At 46.4% G+C, this 16,089-nt stretch overlaps 1 protein-coding gene across 7 annotated transcripts in view; it reads right to left on the bottom strand.

Annotated features, from left to right (window-relative positions):
* arhgap17a (Rho GTPase activating protein 17a) overlaps window positions 1-16,089 on the bottom strand; it is a 188,069-nt gene that overhangs the window by 98,341 nt on the left and 73,639 nt on the right. For all 7 annotated transcript variants that reach the window (XM_038819885.1, XM_038819886.1, XM_038819887.1 and 4 more), the window contains exon 2: window positions 1,783-1,822. In XM_038819885.1, the coding sequence (XP_038675813.1) occupies window positions 1,783-1,822 (40 nt within the window). The remainder of the gene's footprint in view (window positions 1-1,782; window positions 1,823-16,089) is intronic.

Below are 16,089 nucleotides of genomic sequence, written 5' to 3'. Positions count from 1 at the left end.
CCCCACCACCTGGAGGTTCCCCTCCAAGTCACTCACCACACTGACTTGGAAATATATCACCATTCCTTCATTGTCACTGGAGCAACATCCTGGAACTCCCTCCCTAATAGCACAGTGGGTGTACCTACACCTCAAGGACTGCAGCGGTTCAAAAAGGCAACTCACCAACATCTTCTGAAAGACAACTAGGGATTGGCACTAAATGCTGTCATAACCAGCGATGTCCACATCCCATAAATTAATTTTTAAAAACTCAAGTGTTACTGGTCATGGGTTCCTGCATGGCTGATGAGCCCGATCCGAGAACCACATCTTCGACTGCACACTTGGCAGGTATTTCTGCAAAGTGGGATCGGTTCTTGGAGTCTAGATCGCTGGTATTCCTTTCTCTGGCTCCTTTTCCAGGCCTCCTCTTGTTGTTGGGTGTCCTCAAAGAATTAGGTCCCTTCAATCAGGGGGTTCACCAAGTAAGTCTCTTCTGAGGAAGATATATATGTTGCATTTCCCAAGGTCTTTTAAGTGCTTCCTTTGTCCTCACCTTGTCCACAAGCCTTCCTAGAGCTGGGCAAAGATTATTTGCTTTTGCAATCGGGACTCTGACATCTTAAGCACATGGCCAGCCGGCCAGCCAGGCTGAATATACAAGGTTTAGATGGGAAGTGAACAAAGTAATAATAGAAGCAATGCACGAATGGGAAAAGCAGAACACCATTCAAACAGCCCACAGGACAGAGTCAGATGTCTTCTTGGGCCTTCAGGGTTACTTCTGAGCCCTCTTCAATTATCAGATTTGGTCGGCATTAACAATGGCCCACCTCCAGGATTTCAATCTTCTCCTGGGGTTCCCTTCCTCTGCATTATTGAGTATACACCCAAGCACAGCTTCAGATTTTCGGCTGTGCCGAGCAGAATACTACTGCTTCAAAGGGGTACCATTGCCGCAGCAGACCTTTTCAATTACCAGGGCTTTGCATGAGCCCTCTTTAAAGTTTTCTCCCCACAGCCCTTGCTCTGCTTCTTTCTTTTTTCTTCTCTGCTTCTTTCTTTAACTTAACTGGAAGTTGTTCCGACAACCGTCTTCATTCCTTATCTGGTACTTCCTTTTGGAGGCTCTTCCTGTCAGATCCGTTGGGACTCGAATTCCCAATATCCGCACTCAAGATTAAGGTAACCTGGGTTTCATAAAACCAAATGAGATGCATTCCAGCTTTTGGTTATTTTCTAGGTTGGCAACTGCGATACCTGGAAGAATGCATTCAACTAATTACAGCAACATCCCTTCACCCAGTATATTTGCTGACCCCCCAGTAAATTCTACATTCTTCAGATGTTGCATTACATTTATAGTCAGCTGCAGTTCACCTGGACATTTCACATGACAGTCAGGACTACCAACCACGTAAGGGTAATGTCAAGGATGCACAAATGGAATGATAAAATTGGTAATAAAATTAAAAACTATTTGTTGTCCTAACTCAGGCTGCCAAAGGGGTCAATACTTTAAAGTATCCAGAATCCAGGTCTTACTCCATGACAGAAGAATTTCTCTCTCATATTTAATCATGCCTTAAATATATGCAAACAATTATATATATATACACACATACACAATGTTAACATAGAAAAATCATGACTTGAGTGTGCTTCATCATGTTTGTATCTATACTGAGGCTCTTCCTTCACATTCAACAAGCTTTTAATGCTATTCATAATGCTGGGCAACTATCTTTAGCTGCCTGATGTATGGAATCATAATCCTCAAAAACAATCAAAATGATTTACCTGCAGAAGGTCCTCACTCAGTACCTCGGTCTTCTCAGCCCTGAAATACAAGAAGCATGCGTGATTAGAATGGTCTTTAAATTTCCAAGATCATACAGGATTACACAAAAAGTCCTTCTTTTCACTTTACATGCAAGCCTTCCTCAAACACAGACATTTCCCCCCATCTCCTATGACATTCATGCTTTCACCCCAATCCCTTGATATTTGGAAATTCCTGATTCTCCTTCTTGAGAGACATTGGCCAAGTTTTGTTCTCGGGGTAATTACGCCTCGGAGTCAGTTTTGTGTCAAGACACTAAGCTTCCACACGTTACCCGTGGTCAAATCCATAAACTGATTCCTGTGATGACATCAGCAAAACTGCCACTGTCATACTGGAGAATGAGAATGTCTAGAAAAAGTATTGTTAAAGCTACATTGATCTCTTCACACAAAGGAATACTTACTGTACAGTCAGTAAAAGCCCTGTAAAAAAACATTTCCTAAATACACTGAGCACTAAGCTGTCAATCACGAGGATAATATTGAAAATTGGCTTTCAAATTTACAAAGAAAATGCTGTTGCAGAACAAGGGGCTCCTTGGAGCGTATTCGACACTCTGCAGGAGGCTGTTGCAGGAATTAAATCCATCCATAAAGCATCTAATAACAACCCTTTAGCTGTACAAGTCTCAAAGTATTCAATTACCAAAATTACTCTAGTCTCCTTTCCAATCATCATTAATGGAAATGAAAATCCCATCATCAACCACATTCACCAAATCTTCAACCAGTTGGGTCAGTATCAATAATAATCAGTCAGACATTTGTGGTCAATAGCAATGATTTGGACTTGAATATAGGGGGCATTACCAAGAAGTTTGCAAATGATAAATTGGCTGCATGGTTTATAACGTTTGAAGAAAGCTATAGACTACACAAAGATGTCAACTGAATTCAATCTGGAGAAATGTGAGGAAATGCATTTGCGGTAGGCTAACAAGGCAAGGGAATACAAAATAAATGGTAGGATACAAAAAGTATGGAAGGACCTCGGAATGTATGGCCACAGATCCTCGATGGTGGGTGGGCAGATAGATGCAGTATTGTTGCTGAGAGATAGAATAGAGAGAAGGGAGGTTACATTGGAACTGGAGTATTACGTGGACAAGAACATATGTACATACAGGTCATTCAGCCCCTCGAGCCTGCTCCGCCATTTGATAAGATCATGATGATTTGATTGTGGCCTCAACTCTACTTTCCTGCATCTCCTACAACTTTTGACCCCCTTGTCGATTAAGAATCTAACTCAGCCTTAAAAATATTCTATAATCCTGCCTCCATGGCTCTCTGAGGGAAGAGAAGTCCACAGATGATCCTCAGAGAAAAATAATTCTCCTCCCTCTGCCTTAAATGGGAGATCCCTTAATGTTTAAACTGTGCACCCAAGTTTCAGTATCTCCCATGAGTTACGTTTTGGTAATAAAACTATAAGAAAGTGTGATTGCACAGGAGAGGACATTGCCTGGACTGGAGAATTTAAAGGTAAGGTTGGATCAACCAGGGTTGGTTCCTTTGGAACAGAGAAGGCCGAGGGGAGATCTAATTGAAGCATACAAAATTATGAGGGGTCCAGATAAGAGTAGATAAGGTGGCTCCATTCTTTTCGGTTGAGGGGTCCAGAACCAGGGGCATAGATTTAGGGTAAGAGATAGGAGACTCAGAGGGGATTCATGAAGAAGAAAATTAATCCAGAAATTGGTGTGGATTTAGAGTTCACTGCCTGAAAGAATGATGGAGATAGAAACACTCATAACACCTCAAAAATACTTGAATATGCATCTGAAGTGCCGGAACCTACAAGACCATGGACTAAGAGCCAAAATGTCACATTTGTCTGGTTGGTGCCTTGTTAACCGGCATGGCCACCATTGGTTGAATGGCCTCCTTCCACACTGTAAATTTCTATGATTCTGTGATGGTTTTAGTGCCATACTTTACAACCAAGAGATATTCGAACTGATCCTGGTGATAGTTTTTTCTTCCATTTGCCTGAGAGGCTGCTGTACAATGCTTTAAATCCTCCTGCACATCACCAGAAGCCAGAACACTTAAAAAAAAAAATGACAAAAATGACCCATTAAAATGACCTATGCTCCCACAAACATAGCACAACGCATCCTATTATAACCCAAATATTCAGATGATAAAGGACTGGAGTCAATATTTACTAACTTTTATGGGCATTTATTTACAAATAGAAACACATTACAAACATGTACCTCTTAATACAACAGCATGTTTCAGTCTGTTCTCATCTCTAAGAACACAGGCGAATCCCCAGTTAATGTCCATCAGCAGCAAATAATTAATATTCCCATGTGGTAGATTTTATTGGGTTTAGGAAAAGGGAAATCCAGGGTTTCTTGAGCTTTCACCAAAAGGCTATCAAAGGTCTATTAACCTCAATCAGATGCCATAGCAGTGCACAGAAGTTGGATCTGGGTGACAAAATGCGCCTGTACCCAAATGCTTTCACAGTCTGAATCAACTGGCATGGGACTGTGTCGGACTGGGTGGGGTGGATCACTACAATGCAGGGGGAGCGAGCAGCGTGATGGTATTGTCACTGGTCTAGCAATCCAGAGACCCAGGGTAATGTTCTGGGGACCCGGGTTCGAATCCTGCCATGCAGTTGGTGGAATTTGAATTCAATAAAAATCTGGAATGAAAAGTCTAAAAGGTGACCATGAAACCATCGTTGATTGTTGTAAAAACCCATCAGGTTCACTAATGTCCTTTAGGGAAGGAAATCTGGTATCCTTACCTGAACTGGCCTACATGTGACTCCAGACCCATAGCAATGTGGTCGACTCTTAAATGCCCTCGGGGATGTGCAACAAATGCTGACCCAGCCAGTGATGTCCATGAACAAATTTTTAAAAAATGCCAAGCTGAGAAGACATTGAAAAGGTTTGTGCAGAGGGGAAAAACCAGGCAAACAGAGATAACCCCTCTTGGGCAGATCAATGACAATCTTGCTCCAAGAAAGGGCCATCTACCCAACCACCAACCTTTTCCCCAAGGACTCACAAGGCAGTCAATTCTGGACCCTCCTCCTTTGGTCCTTTCAAGGAAGTAGAAGTGATAGAATTGAGGTTGAGATTCTGCCAGACATCCACCAAGTCAAAGGACGCTATCCAGTCCCTTAATTTGAAGATGCATTTGAAATCCATCATACCACTGAAGATAACATTGAGAGAGAAAACACTTCTGTAAAGAGGTGTGCAAGCTCCACATAAGTCCCGAAAGTGTACACATTGAAGTGGCATGGCCTCAGCCAGAAATGGAGACGGGGCAAGAGGCCTGGCACAAGGTCCTTGACGATAAAGATCTCTGGTCAAAAATAGGGATCCTGCAAGGTACCAATCGGACAGAATTGGAGGAAAGTTGCCTCCTCCAGGCTCCACCTTGCCACTCTAGGCACCATGTAGCCTTGTCTGCCAGAACTATGTGGGCTTTCTGTAGGAGCACACCATATACTTCCCTTTCCTAACAAGTAAGAAGTTGAGAAATCTGTTAAACATCTCGCCATGTTGCCATTAATATAGAGGTTGACTATACTTGTCTACATGCAGTGTGGTGCAACCATCACCCCCCCCACCCCCCCATTGTTGGGTGAAACAGAGTCACTCATGGTACTCCACTTTTAGACACCTTGAACAGGCAATTTGATTTGGTTTACATCCATGCTCATGCTCGGAGTCTTTATAGCAGAGAGGACAGATGACTGGCAGCACCATTACTGATAATTCGTCGTAAGCATGACAACCTAGGCAATTATTATGATCACAGATGTTAATTCTAGAGGGAAAACGGTCTTACTGTTATAAACCTTTTTCTTGTATTTTGAAAATGAGGCGGAAAAAGCTACTGACCTCAAAAGCATAAAACTCCAGGAACACCATTAGGTTTTTAAAAAATTAATAATTTAGTAACAAAAAAAACTTGCACATAGAAGATTAACGTTACACAGTTAAAACAGTCTTACAGAATAACCACCAAAAAACTCACTTGGTCAAATTACACAAGTAAACTACATGCTTGGCAACCACTCCCTTATAGATTTTAACTATAAAAATCCAGTATTACCCAAAACAAATAATTATTTTCACTTTGGATAGCATCCCTGCCCCTGTGCCAGAGGTTCCAGGATCAGGTGTCACACAGGACTTGATGGCCAAAGTAGGTTCAAACAGTTTGATTATGTCAATCTATAAATCCTTCCAAACATGGCAATGGCTGGCAGTAAGAGATGCCTCCTGGTCAGCCACACTTTGATGTGGAGTGGTGCCCCTCAAGCTATAAACCCCTGGCAACAGACCAGCGACCTGTTCTGGGAATTACCACCTATAGAAACAAATAAAAACCTGCCTTAGTGCAGCACTAGATGCGCGAAAAGAATTGGAATACCACATGACTCCTCCAAATTCAAAGTCAAGGTTAAGAAACAATTTGTGTTCTGAAAACAAAAAACCTTTTGGGCTTGAAACTGGCTGACTGCTTCAAATTTAAAATGTTCACAACCTTCTCCCCACATGGATCCAATCTCCAAGACACTTCCCCCACACAGACACCAAAACCCAGCTGAACATCTTCCCTCCAATATATTTTTCTCTTTTTATCTTTAATTCCTTTGTCCTCAAACACCTCTTTGAACTCAACTTCTCCAAAACATAAATAAGTATCTTACATGTTTAGCCATTTTGCCCCTTTCAATGTTTCAGAGCCGTTCTCTGCTACCATGTTCTATTCCAGAAAGCTAGTTACTTTAGTAAAGAAACTGGTGCCAAATTTTACAAACCTTTTTTATAAGTATTTATTTAGAGGTAAACATTACAAACCAATCCCCCCAATCCAAATAACCACAGTTTCAGTCTATTCTTATTTACAGGAGAAGTGAATCCCAGCTAATCTAACATTTCCAAATGGTCAACTTTATTGAGCCAGGCAGAAGGAAAGGAGTATTTTTGAGCCTACTCCCAAACCTCTGACATCAAAAAGCCTTTTAAACAATTACTGAGTTTCCAGTTATTGTCTAAACTCACACAGGGATCTGCACAAGATGCAGAAAGTACAACGGAAATCCTCTCTGTCCCACACAAATAGCGCAAAGAGCCCTCTGATTAATCTGGAATTTCACAGAGCAGTACACATTTTAGTCACTTTCTAATCATTATCCCAATATTCTGGTAACTGATTTGTGATCAGATATTTGTTTAATTTACTTGATGGAACTCTTTTAGGTACAACAGATAAGCTGACAAGAATATATTTTACAACTGAAAAAAGTTGAATCAAATACAGGAAATATGCAAGAATTTGCTAAAACTGATGGTTTGGGTTTTCATGGAAACAATAAGAAATTAATCGACTTATTCAATAATAATAATAATCTTTATTATTATTACAACCAGGCTTACTTTAATACTGTCACAAGTAGTCTTACATTAACAATGCAATGAAGTTAAGGTGAACACCCCTAGTCGCCGCACTTAGGCGCCTGTTCGGGTTTACGGAGGGAGAATTCAGAATGTCCAACTCACATAACAAGAACATCTTTGGGACTTGTGGGAGGAAACCGGAGCATCCGGAGGAAACCCATGCAGACACGGGGAGAACGTGCAGACTCCACGCAGACAATGACCCAAGCCGGAATCGAACCCGAGTCCCTGGCGCTGCGAAGCAACAGTGCTAACCGCAGTGCTACCGAGCTCTGGTCATCAAGTGCTACTGTAGTTTGCTGAAATGTGTCATTAAGGTGAGGCTGTGGCATATTGGTACTGTCACTGGACTAGTAATCCAGAGAACCAGGGTAATGTTCTGGAGACCATGGTGCAAATCCCACCATTGAAATTCAATAAAAAATGATGTAGAATTAAAAGTCTAATGATGATCACTAAACCTTTGTTAATTGTCGTAAAAACCCATGGTTCACTAGTGTGGAATCTGCAGTTTTTACTGGATCTGGCCCCACGTGATTCCAGATCCTCATCCTCACCAATGTGCCACAGATGCACCTGTCTATGACAGTATGAGTAGGAGTGATACACAGTCCTTGTGGAACCAAAGTTCCGTCTTCACATGGAGGATAACGTGAACAGATCCCTCAACTCAAAGACTGGGTTTACATGAGGCGCTGGAGCACTGTGGGCAATCAGCAGTAGCAGAATTATACTCAACTACAATCTGGCCCGGCGTGTCCCCCATTCTACTATTACCACCATGTTAGGGGTCCCACAAGAGTGCAAGTGGGTTTTGCAAGAGCAGCACCAGACATAGCTAAAAATGAGGTGCCAACCTGAAGCTACAACACTGGATTACTTGTGTGCCAAACAACATAAGCAGAAAGTAAAGACAGAGCAAAGCAATTCCACAGCCAATGGATCAGATCTAAGCTCTGCAGTCCTGCCACATCCAGTGGTAAATGGTGGTGGACAATTAAGCAACTCACTGGAGGAGAAGACACCAGAAATGTCCCCACCCTGGGACTTCCGGTGATGGTGATGTGCTGAGTAGACAGACATCAGGGCAGCACGGTAGCATTGTGGATAGCACAATCGCTTCACAGCTCCAGGGTCCCAGGTTCGATTCCAGCTTGGGTCACTGTCTGTGCGGAGTCTGCACATCCTCTCAGTGTGTGCGTGCGTTTCCTCCGGGTGCTCCGGTTTCCTCCCACAATCCAAAGATGTGCGGGTTAGGTGGATTGGCCATGATAAATTGCCCTTAGTGTCCAAAATTGCCCTTAGTGTTGGGTGGGGTTACTGAGTTATGGGGATAGGGTGGAGGTGTTGACCTTGGGTAGTGGGTAGGGGGTAGGGTGCTCTTTCCAAGAGCCGGTGCAGACTCGATGGGCCGAATGGCCTCCTTCTGCACTGTAAATTCTATGTAAAAATCAGGTGGCTCTCCTCCACACCATAACCAAATGGGCACTTTCAGGCGAATTTCGCCCGAAAAGTCGAAAGCAACTCAACCTTAACCGAGAAAGGAATGGAATAGAACCATCATGCCAGTCAATTGGAGCTCGAAGGGTCAAAGGAACAGCAGAAGCGGTGGAAAAGGTCACCGGTGGACCCACAATGCGAGGGGGCCCAGACCACCCAAGAGAGAGGGAGATCGACAACCCGACCATCAGGCTCCCCCCCCTTCCCCCCCCCCCCCCCCCCATGGAGACAGATGGAAGACATTCCTTATGAAGGAACTGACCGCAATGAGAGAGGCGATAAAGGTCAAAATCCAGGTAGCAGTCAAGGTGAGGGTGACAGAGGAGATGGTCTCCACGTAAAAAGCAATCGATGGGCTGGGGAAGAAGGTGAAAATGCAAGAAAAAACATTGTAGTGAGAGGCAGCATGGTTTTGTGAAGGGGAGGTCATGTCTCACTAACTTGATAAGAGTTTTTCGAAGAGGTCACAAAGATGATTGATGCAGGTAGGGCAGTGGATGTTGTCTACATGGACTTCAGTAAGGCCTTTGACAAGGTCCCTCATGGCAGACTGGTACAAAAGGTGAAGTCACATGGGATCAGGGGTGAGTTGGCAAGATGGATACAGAACTGGTAAGGTCATAGAAGGCAGAGAGTAGCAATGGAAGGGTGCTTTTGTGATTGGAAGGCTGTGACTAGTGGTGTTCATCAGGGATCAGTGCTGGGACCTTTGCTGTTCTTAGTATATATAAATGATTTGGAGGAAATTGTAACTGGTCTAATTAGTAAGTTTGCAGACGACACAAAGGTTGGTGGAATTGCAGATAGCGATGAGGACTGTCAGAGGATACAGCAGGATTTAGATCATTTGGAGAATTGGCCGGAGAGATGGCAGATGGAGTTTAATCCGGACAAATGTGAGGTAATGCATTTTGGAAGGTCTAATGCAGGTAGGGAATATACAGTGAATGGCAGGACCCTCAAGAGTACTGTAAGTCAGAGAGATCTTGGTGTACAGGTCCGCAGATCACTGACAGGGGCAACACAGGTGGAGAAGGTAGTTAAGAAGGCATATGGCATGCTTGCCTTCATTGGCCGTGGCACTGAGTATAAGAATTGGCAAGTCATGTTGCAGCTGTATAGAACCTTACTTAGGCCACACTTGGAGCATAGTGTTCAATTCTGGTAGCCACACTACCAGAAGGATGTGGAGGCTTTAGAGAGGGTGCAGAAGAGATTTACTCAGCCTGGTATGGAGGGCATTAGCTATGAGGAGCGGTTGAATAAACTCGGTTTGTTCTCACTGGAACGATGGAGGTTGAGAAGCGACCTGATAGAGGTCTACAAAATTATGAGGGGCATAGACAGAATGCATAGTCAGAGGCTTTTTCCCCCAGAGTAGAAGGATCAATTACTCAGGGGCATGGGTTTAAGGTGCGAGGGGCAAGGTTTAGAGGAGATGTACGAGGCAAGTTTTACCCCAGAGGGTAATGAGTGCCTGGAACTCGCTGCCGGAGGTGGTGGTGGAAGCAGGGACAACAGTGACATTTAAGGGGCATCTTGACAAATACATGAATAGGATGGGAATAGAGGGAAACGGACCCAGGAAGTGTAGAAGATTTTAGTTTAGATGGGCAGCATGGTCGGCACAGGCTTGGAGGGCTAAAGGAGCTGCGCTGTACTTTTCTTTGTTCTTTGATCCACGAATTGAAGCATTGACAGACCAGAGCGAAGTCAAAAGGTCGGTGGCGGCCCAGGGGAGCTAAAAAGGGAAAATAGAGGACCAAGCAAATAGGTCCCGACGCCTGAACATTTGAATTGTGAGCCTGCCAGAGGGGACCGACAGGTTACGGCGCCCAAATGAAATGAAATGAAATGAAAATCGCTTATCGTCACGAGTAGGCTTCAATGAAGTCACTGTGAAAAGCCCTAGTCGCCATATTCCGGCGCCTGTCCGGGGAGGCTGGTACGGGAATCGAACCGTGCTGCTGGCCTGCTTTAAAAGCCAGCGAGCTAAACCTTGTGAGCTAAACCAGCCCCTTGGAGACCCTTAAACCCTTAACCAGCCCCTTAAATGCTGGGCAACCTAGTCGGGAGAGACAGATTCTCTCTCCTCCCCACCCTCCCCGGATCATTGTGAAGCTGCATTGATACCAGGATCGTGAGGGCATCCTGAGGCGGGCGAAACAGACCAAGGCAAATACCTGGGAAAGAAACAAAATCTGGGTATCTCAGGACATTGGGGCGGACTTGGCAACATGCAGGGCCAAATTGTCCCTGTACAAGAACGGGGTAAGATTTGGAACACTGTTTCCAGCCAGGCTCTGTGCAATGTTCCAGAACAAGGAACACTATTTCAAGGAACACCCTGGCGGAGGCAGACGAGTTTGTTCGGTCAAACAGGCTGGATGAATGCAAAACAGAAGAGGAAAGAGAGGGGGAAAAGAGACATCATGAACACATGGTATGTTTGTGCGGGCTGTGCTGCCTCGCTGTGATCAGAAAGACTGGGTCACAGGAAAGGGCGAGGGCAGCGGGATGCAGGTGAGGTTGAGGCACAGGGAGAAGGAGCGGACAGACAGCGGGCATAGGACAAGGGCAAGATCAGCTCTGGGAGAAGGGGCCACCACTAGCAGGGAAGACAGACAGTAAGGGTGTCGGGGGAGGGGGAAGAGAGCCACAGAGCAGGGAGGAGGAATGCATAAGGGGAAACGGGGGGGGGGGGGGGGCAAGGAACACACAGGAAACACAAAGGGAAGAAAGGATTGGTTTTCAGATTGGCTTCAGCAGGTGAGGTGCAGGCTGAGAAAACAAGATGGCGCTGCAAGCAGCCAATTTGTAGGGTCCAAAACAAAGGGAAACCTCGGAATGCAGGGGCACACCTATGTAGCATACAAATAGTTGGTGGCTATGTTGGGTTGCCACTGCACAAAGAGAAACCCCGGAGCGTAGGGGTCCGACCTTATCAGAAGGTGACAACTGTTGTTTTGGACTGCCCTCTAACAAAGGGAAACCCGCGGGGAGTGCAGGGGCGCGTCCACTAGGTAAGTATGGTTAGTCCTGCAGGAAATGGGGAGGGACAAAACTCCCTCCACCAGGATTATCACCTGGAATGTCAGGGGACTTCACAGCTCAGTGAAAAAATCGAGAGTCTTCGCCCATTTAAGAAGTTTGAAAGCCGACAGAGTCTTTCTGCAAGAGACACACCTGAGGGAGAAGGACCGCCTGCGGGTAAGGAAGGACTGGGTGGGACAGATGTATCACTCATTTTACGGGATGAGGAGAGTCGCCATGCTGATTAGCAAGAGGATGGTGTTTACGGCAACAAGGACGGTTACGGACCCAAGGGCATCTGTAGTTCTGGTAAATGTTTATGCGCCCAACTGGGATGACACGGATTTTACAAAGAAGACCATGCCGGAAGTCCCCGACATCAACACACACCGACTGATCGTGCGGTGTGGCTTCAACTGTGTACAGGACGCACTGATGGACTGATCAATCCCCAAGACGGGGAAAAAGACAGGCACGGCTAGGGAGTTGGGATCTTTCAGGGAGCAGATGAGGGCACTGAACCTATGGTTCCTGCACCCCGATGAGAAGGAATTTTCATTATTTTCACTGGTGCACAAAGTATACACACTCTTTTGAGTTCTTTGCAGTGGGGAAATCGGTGCTTCCAGAAATAGTAAGTACGGAATACTCCGTATTTCCGACTAAGCTCCACATTACATGGATTTGAGGTGGGAGAAGGGCCGTGCACAATGCCCTATGTGGAGGTTGGACACGGACCTTTTGGCTGACAAGGTCTTCTGCTGTAAAATATCACAAGCCGTAGGAGAGTACATCACTAACAACTAGAACAGGGAAGTCTCACCTTCCATGGTCTGGGAGGCACTCAAGGCATTGATTAGTAGAGAAATTATAGCCTACAAGGCTCATAGAGATAGAGAAGAGAGGGCAGCATGGCAACAACTGATCGACTCCATCCGGAGATCGACAGAAAGTACTCCGAGCCCCCACCTGCGAGCTTCTGGCGAAGAGGAAAAAGCTACAAATGGACTTTAATGTGCTATCCACCAGGAAAGCACTGCATCAACTCCACCAACCATGCGGTCCTTGTACGAACACAGAGAGCAGGCTAGCCATCTACTGGCTCACCAGCTGAGAAAGCAGGCAGACACGAGAGAGATAGCGCAGGTGAAGGATAGCAGAGGCGGACTGGTCGCCAAAGCAAAAAAGGTCAACTAAGCATTTGAAGCCTTCTACCGAGGACTGTACATTTCTGAGCCCCCGACAGGGAAGCGGGGATGAAGCGGTTCCTCAGTGGACTGGATATGCCAGTCGTGGAGGATAATAAGCGAGGGGAGCAGAAGCACTAATAGGACTGGGAGAGATCATGGAGAGTATCAACTTCATGCAGACTGGGCAGGCGCCAGGACCCAATGGGTTCCCAGCAGACTAAATGTTCTCCTCGGGAGCATTGTAGAGGAGTTTCACCCACGAGGTGAGCCCCGTCCCTAGCCCAAACTGCTCCAGTACATCAATGTCAAAGGCCTTTTCTGCATCCAGGGAGACGATCACTTCTCTCCCTGGATGGGGTCATTCTTACATTCAATAGCTACCTGCTGTTCGCAGTTAGCTGTCTACCCTTACCACCAGCCCTGGCGCCATACCTACGGCATATGTTTGTGGATTCACTAGCAAGAGGTACCCTGCCTCCAACGCTAACACAGGCCGTGATATCGCTGATACCCAAAAAAAGACAAAGACCGCTCCCCCCCGCCCCACTGTGTCGCTCCCTCCCTGTCTCAAAGTATGCGGATCATATAGACCCATTTTGCCGCTCTATGTGGACGCGAAAAGTCCTGGCTAAGAGACTCGAGGAACTGCCTACCAGAGCTGGTCGCAGAGGACCAGATAGGTTTCATCAAGGGTAGACAGCTAACTGCGAACAGCAGGTGGCTATTGAATGTAAGAACGACCCCATCCAGGGAGAGAAGTGATCGTCTCCCTGGATGCAGAAAAGGCCTTTGACATTGATGTACTGGAGCAGTTTGGGCTAGGGACAGGGCTCACCTCGTGGGTGAAACTCCTCTACAATACTCCCGAGGAGAACATTCGGACCAATACCACCAGCGCTGAATACTTCCAGCTGCACAGAGGCACAAGGCAGGTTACCCATTGTCCCCAGTCTTGTTTGCCCTAGCAATCGAACGCCTGCTGATCACTCTGCGAGACGCAAGAGAGGCAGAGAGCACAGAGTTTCAGTCTATGCGGATGACCTGCTCATCTATATCTTGGACCCACAGAATGGAGGAAAGCAATCATGCAGCTCCTGGAAGTTTGTAGGCTTCTTGGGCTACAAACTCAACCTGGGCAAGAGTGAGGCACTCACTTTTAACCCGAATGGGGGAGGGACAGAGTTGAGGGATCTACCGTTCAAACTAGCCCAAAGCAAATTCTGCTACCTGGGGATCCAGGTAGCCCATGACTGGACACAGATTTACAAGTGGAATCTCACCAATCTGGCGGCGGAAGTAAACAAAAGTACCTACAGAGATGGGATGCAATCCAGCTTTCCCTGGCAGGGAGGGTGCAGATGATTGCGATGAATGTACTGCCGAGGTTCCTCTTCCTGTTCAGATCCATACGATCTTCATCCCCAAGGCTTTTCAGAGGGATAGACAAAGCAATCATGTGGCTTTTGCAATTGGGGGGGGGGGGGGAGGAGGAGGAGGAGGAGGAGGAGGAGGAGGAGAGAAAGAGAGAGAGCGAGAGAGAGAAAGAGAGAGCGCGAGAGAGAGAGAGAGAGAGAGAGAGAGAGAGAGAGAATCCAAGGATCCCCAAATCTACACTGCAAAGGATCAAGAACATTGGCAGCCTGGCCCTCCCCATACTTCCACTCGGCAGCCACAGCAGAGAGAGCGAGGGGATGAATGCGAGAACCTAACATGGAATGGGTGAGGCTGAAGGAGTCCTCCTACAAACGAACGACCTTTCGGGCCTTCGCCACAGCAGCACTCCCATCTGACCCCGGCAAAATACACATCCTGCCCAGTGCTGGCAGCCACACGAAGGACATGGAACAAATGAGGCAGCATTCTGGTTGAACTTGAATGTCCTCCATGGCCCCCTATCAGCGGTAACCACAAGTTACCGGGGGATACATAGGGGACAGAATCACGACCCACGACCCTAGACAAACCAGCAGAAGAACTGGAGCTACCGACAGGATAGGAAACTCTGTACCTTCAAATCAAACACTTACACTGCAAGAAGACGACAAGGTACCCTAGGGCCCACTTTATTGGAGGAACTACTAAATGTGGACAGTAAGGAAAGGGGGAACTGTGGGGACATCCACAGATGACTTCTGGAAAGGGCAAGGACACCATTGCAGGTATGGGAACTTGGGGTGGAAGTGGGTTGGAGACTCCAGAGCGAAGCACTGGGTAGGGCCAGCTCCACCTCCTCCTGTGCAAGGCTAAGCTTTATGCAGTTCCAGCTGGTGCACAGTGCTCACTTAACTAGAACCTGAATGAACAGGCTCTTCCATGAGGTTGAGAATAAATGTGAACGGTGCCAGGGAGGCTCGGCCAATCACGCCCGCATATTCTTTGCCTGCCCAGACTTGTCGGGTTTTGGACAGCCTTCTTTGAGGCGATGTCAAAGGTTGTGGGGGTGAGGGTGGAGCCGTGCCCAAGAGTGGCCAGAACTACATGTGGGGAAGAGAGCTGACGCCCTGGCATTTGCTTCCTTAATCACGCCAGAGAATCCTGCTCGGCTGGCAATCAGCAGCACTGTCCAGAGCTGCAGACTGGCTGGCAGACCTACACCTGGAGAAGATCAAGTTCAAAGCTAATAGCGACTAGGAAGTATGGGGGGGGGGGGGGGGGGGGGGGGGGGGGGAAGAGGGGGGGAAGAGAGAGAGAGAGAGAGAGAGAGAGAGAGAGAGAGAGAGAGAGAGAGAGAGAGAGAGAGAGAAGATGGAAGGAATGTGTGTAAAATTTGTAAATACCGTGTAAATATCAGGGGCATTATATGTTAACTGTTGTACTGCAAAATTTGGAAACATTTAAAACAGAAAAAATATAAATGTCCCCCCTTCAATTATGGGGGAGCCCAGCATACCAGTGCAAAAGACAAGGCTGAAGCATTTGAAACACAATCAGCCAGAAGTGCCAAGTGGATGATGCATTTTGACCTCCAGAGGGTCCCAGCAGTACAGATGTCAGTCTTCAGACGATTTCATTCACTCCACATGATGTCAAGAAATGGCCGAAGAACCTGGTTACGGTAAAGGCTATGAGCCCTGACAATATTCCAGCAATAGTAC

The sequence above is a fragment of the Scyliorhinus canicula genome, chromosome 15, assembly GCF_902713615.1.
Source record: "Scyliorhinus canicula chromosome 15, sScyCan1.1, whole genome shotgun sequence".
NCBI classification, from domain to species: Eukaryota; Metazoa; Chordata; class Chondrichthyes; order Carcharhiniformes; family Scyliorhinidae; genus Scyliorhinus; species Scyliorhinus canicula.
This window is presented reverse-complemented; position numbering and strand designations above follow the sequence as displayed.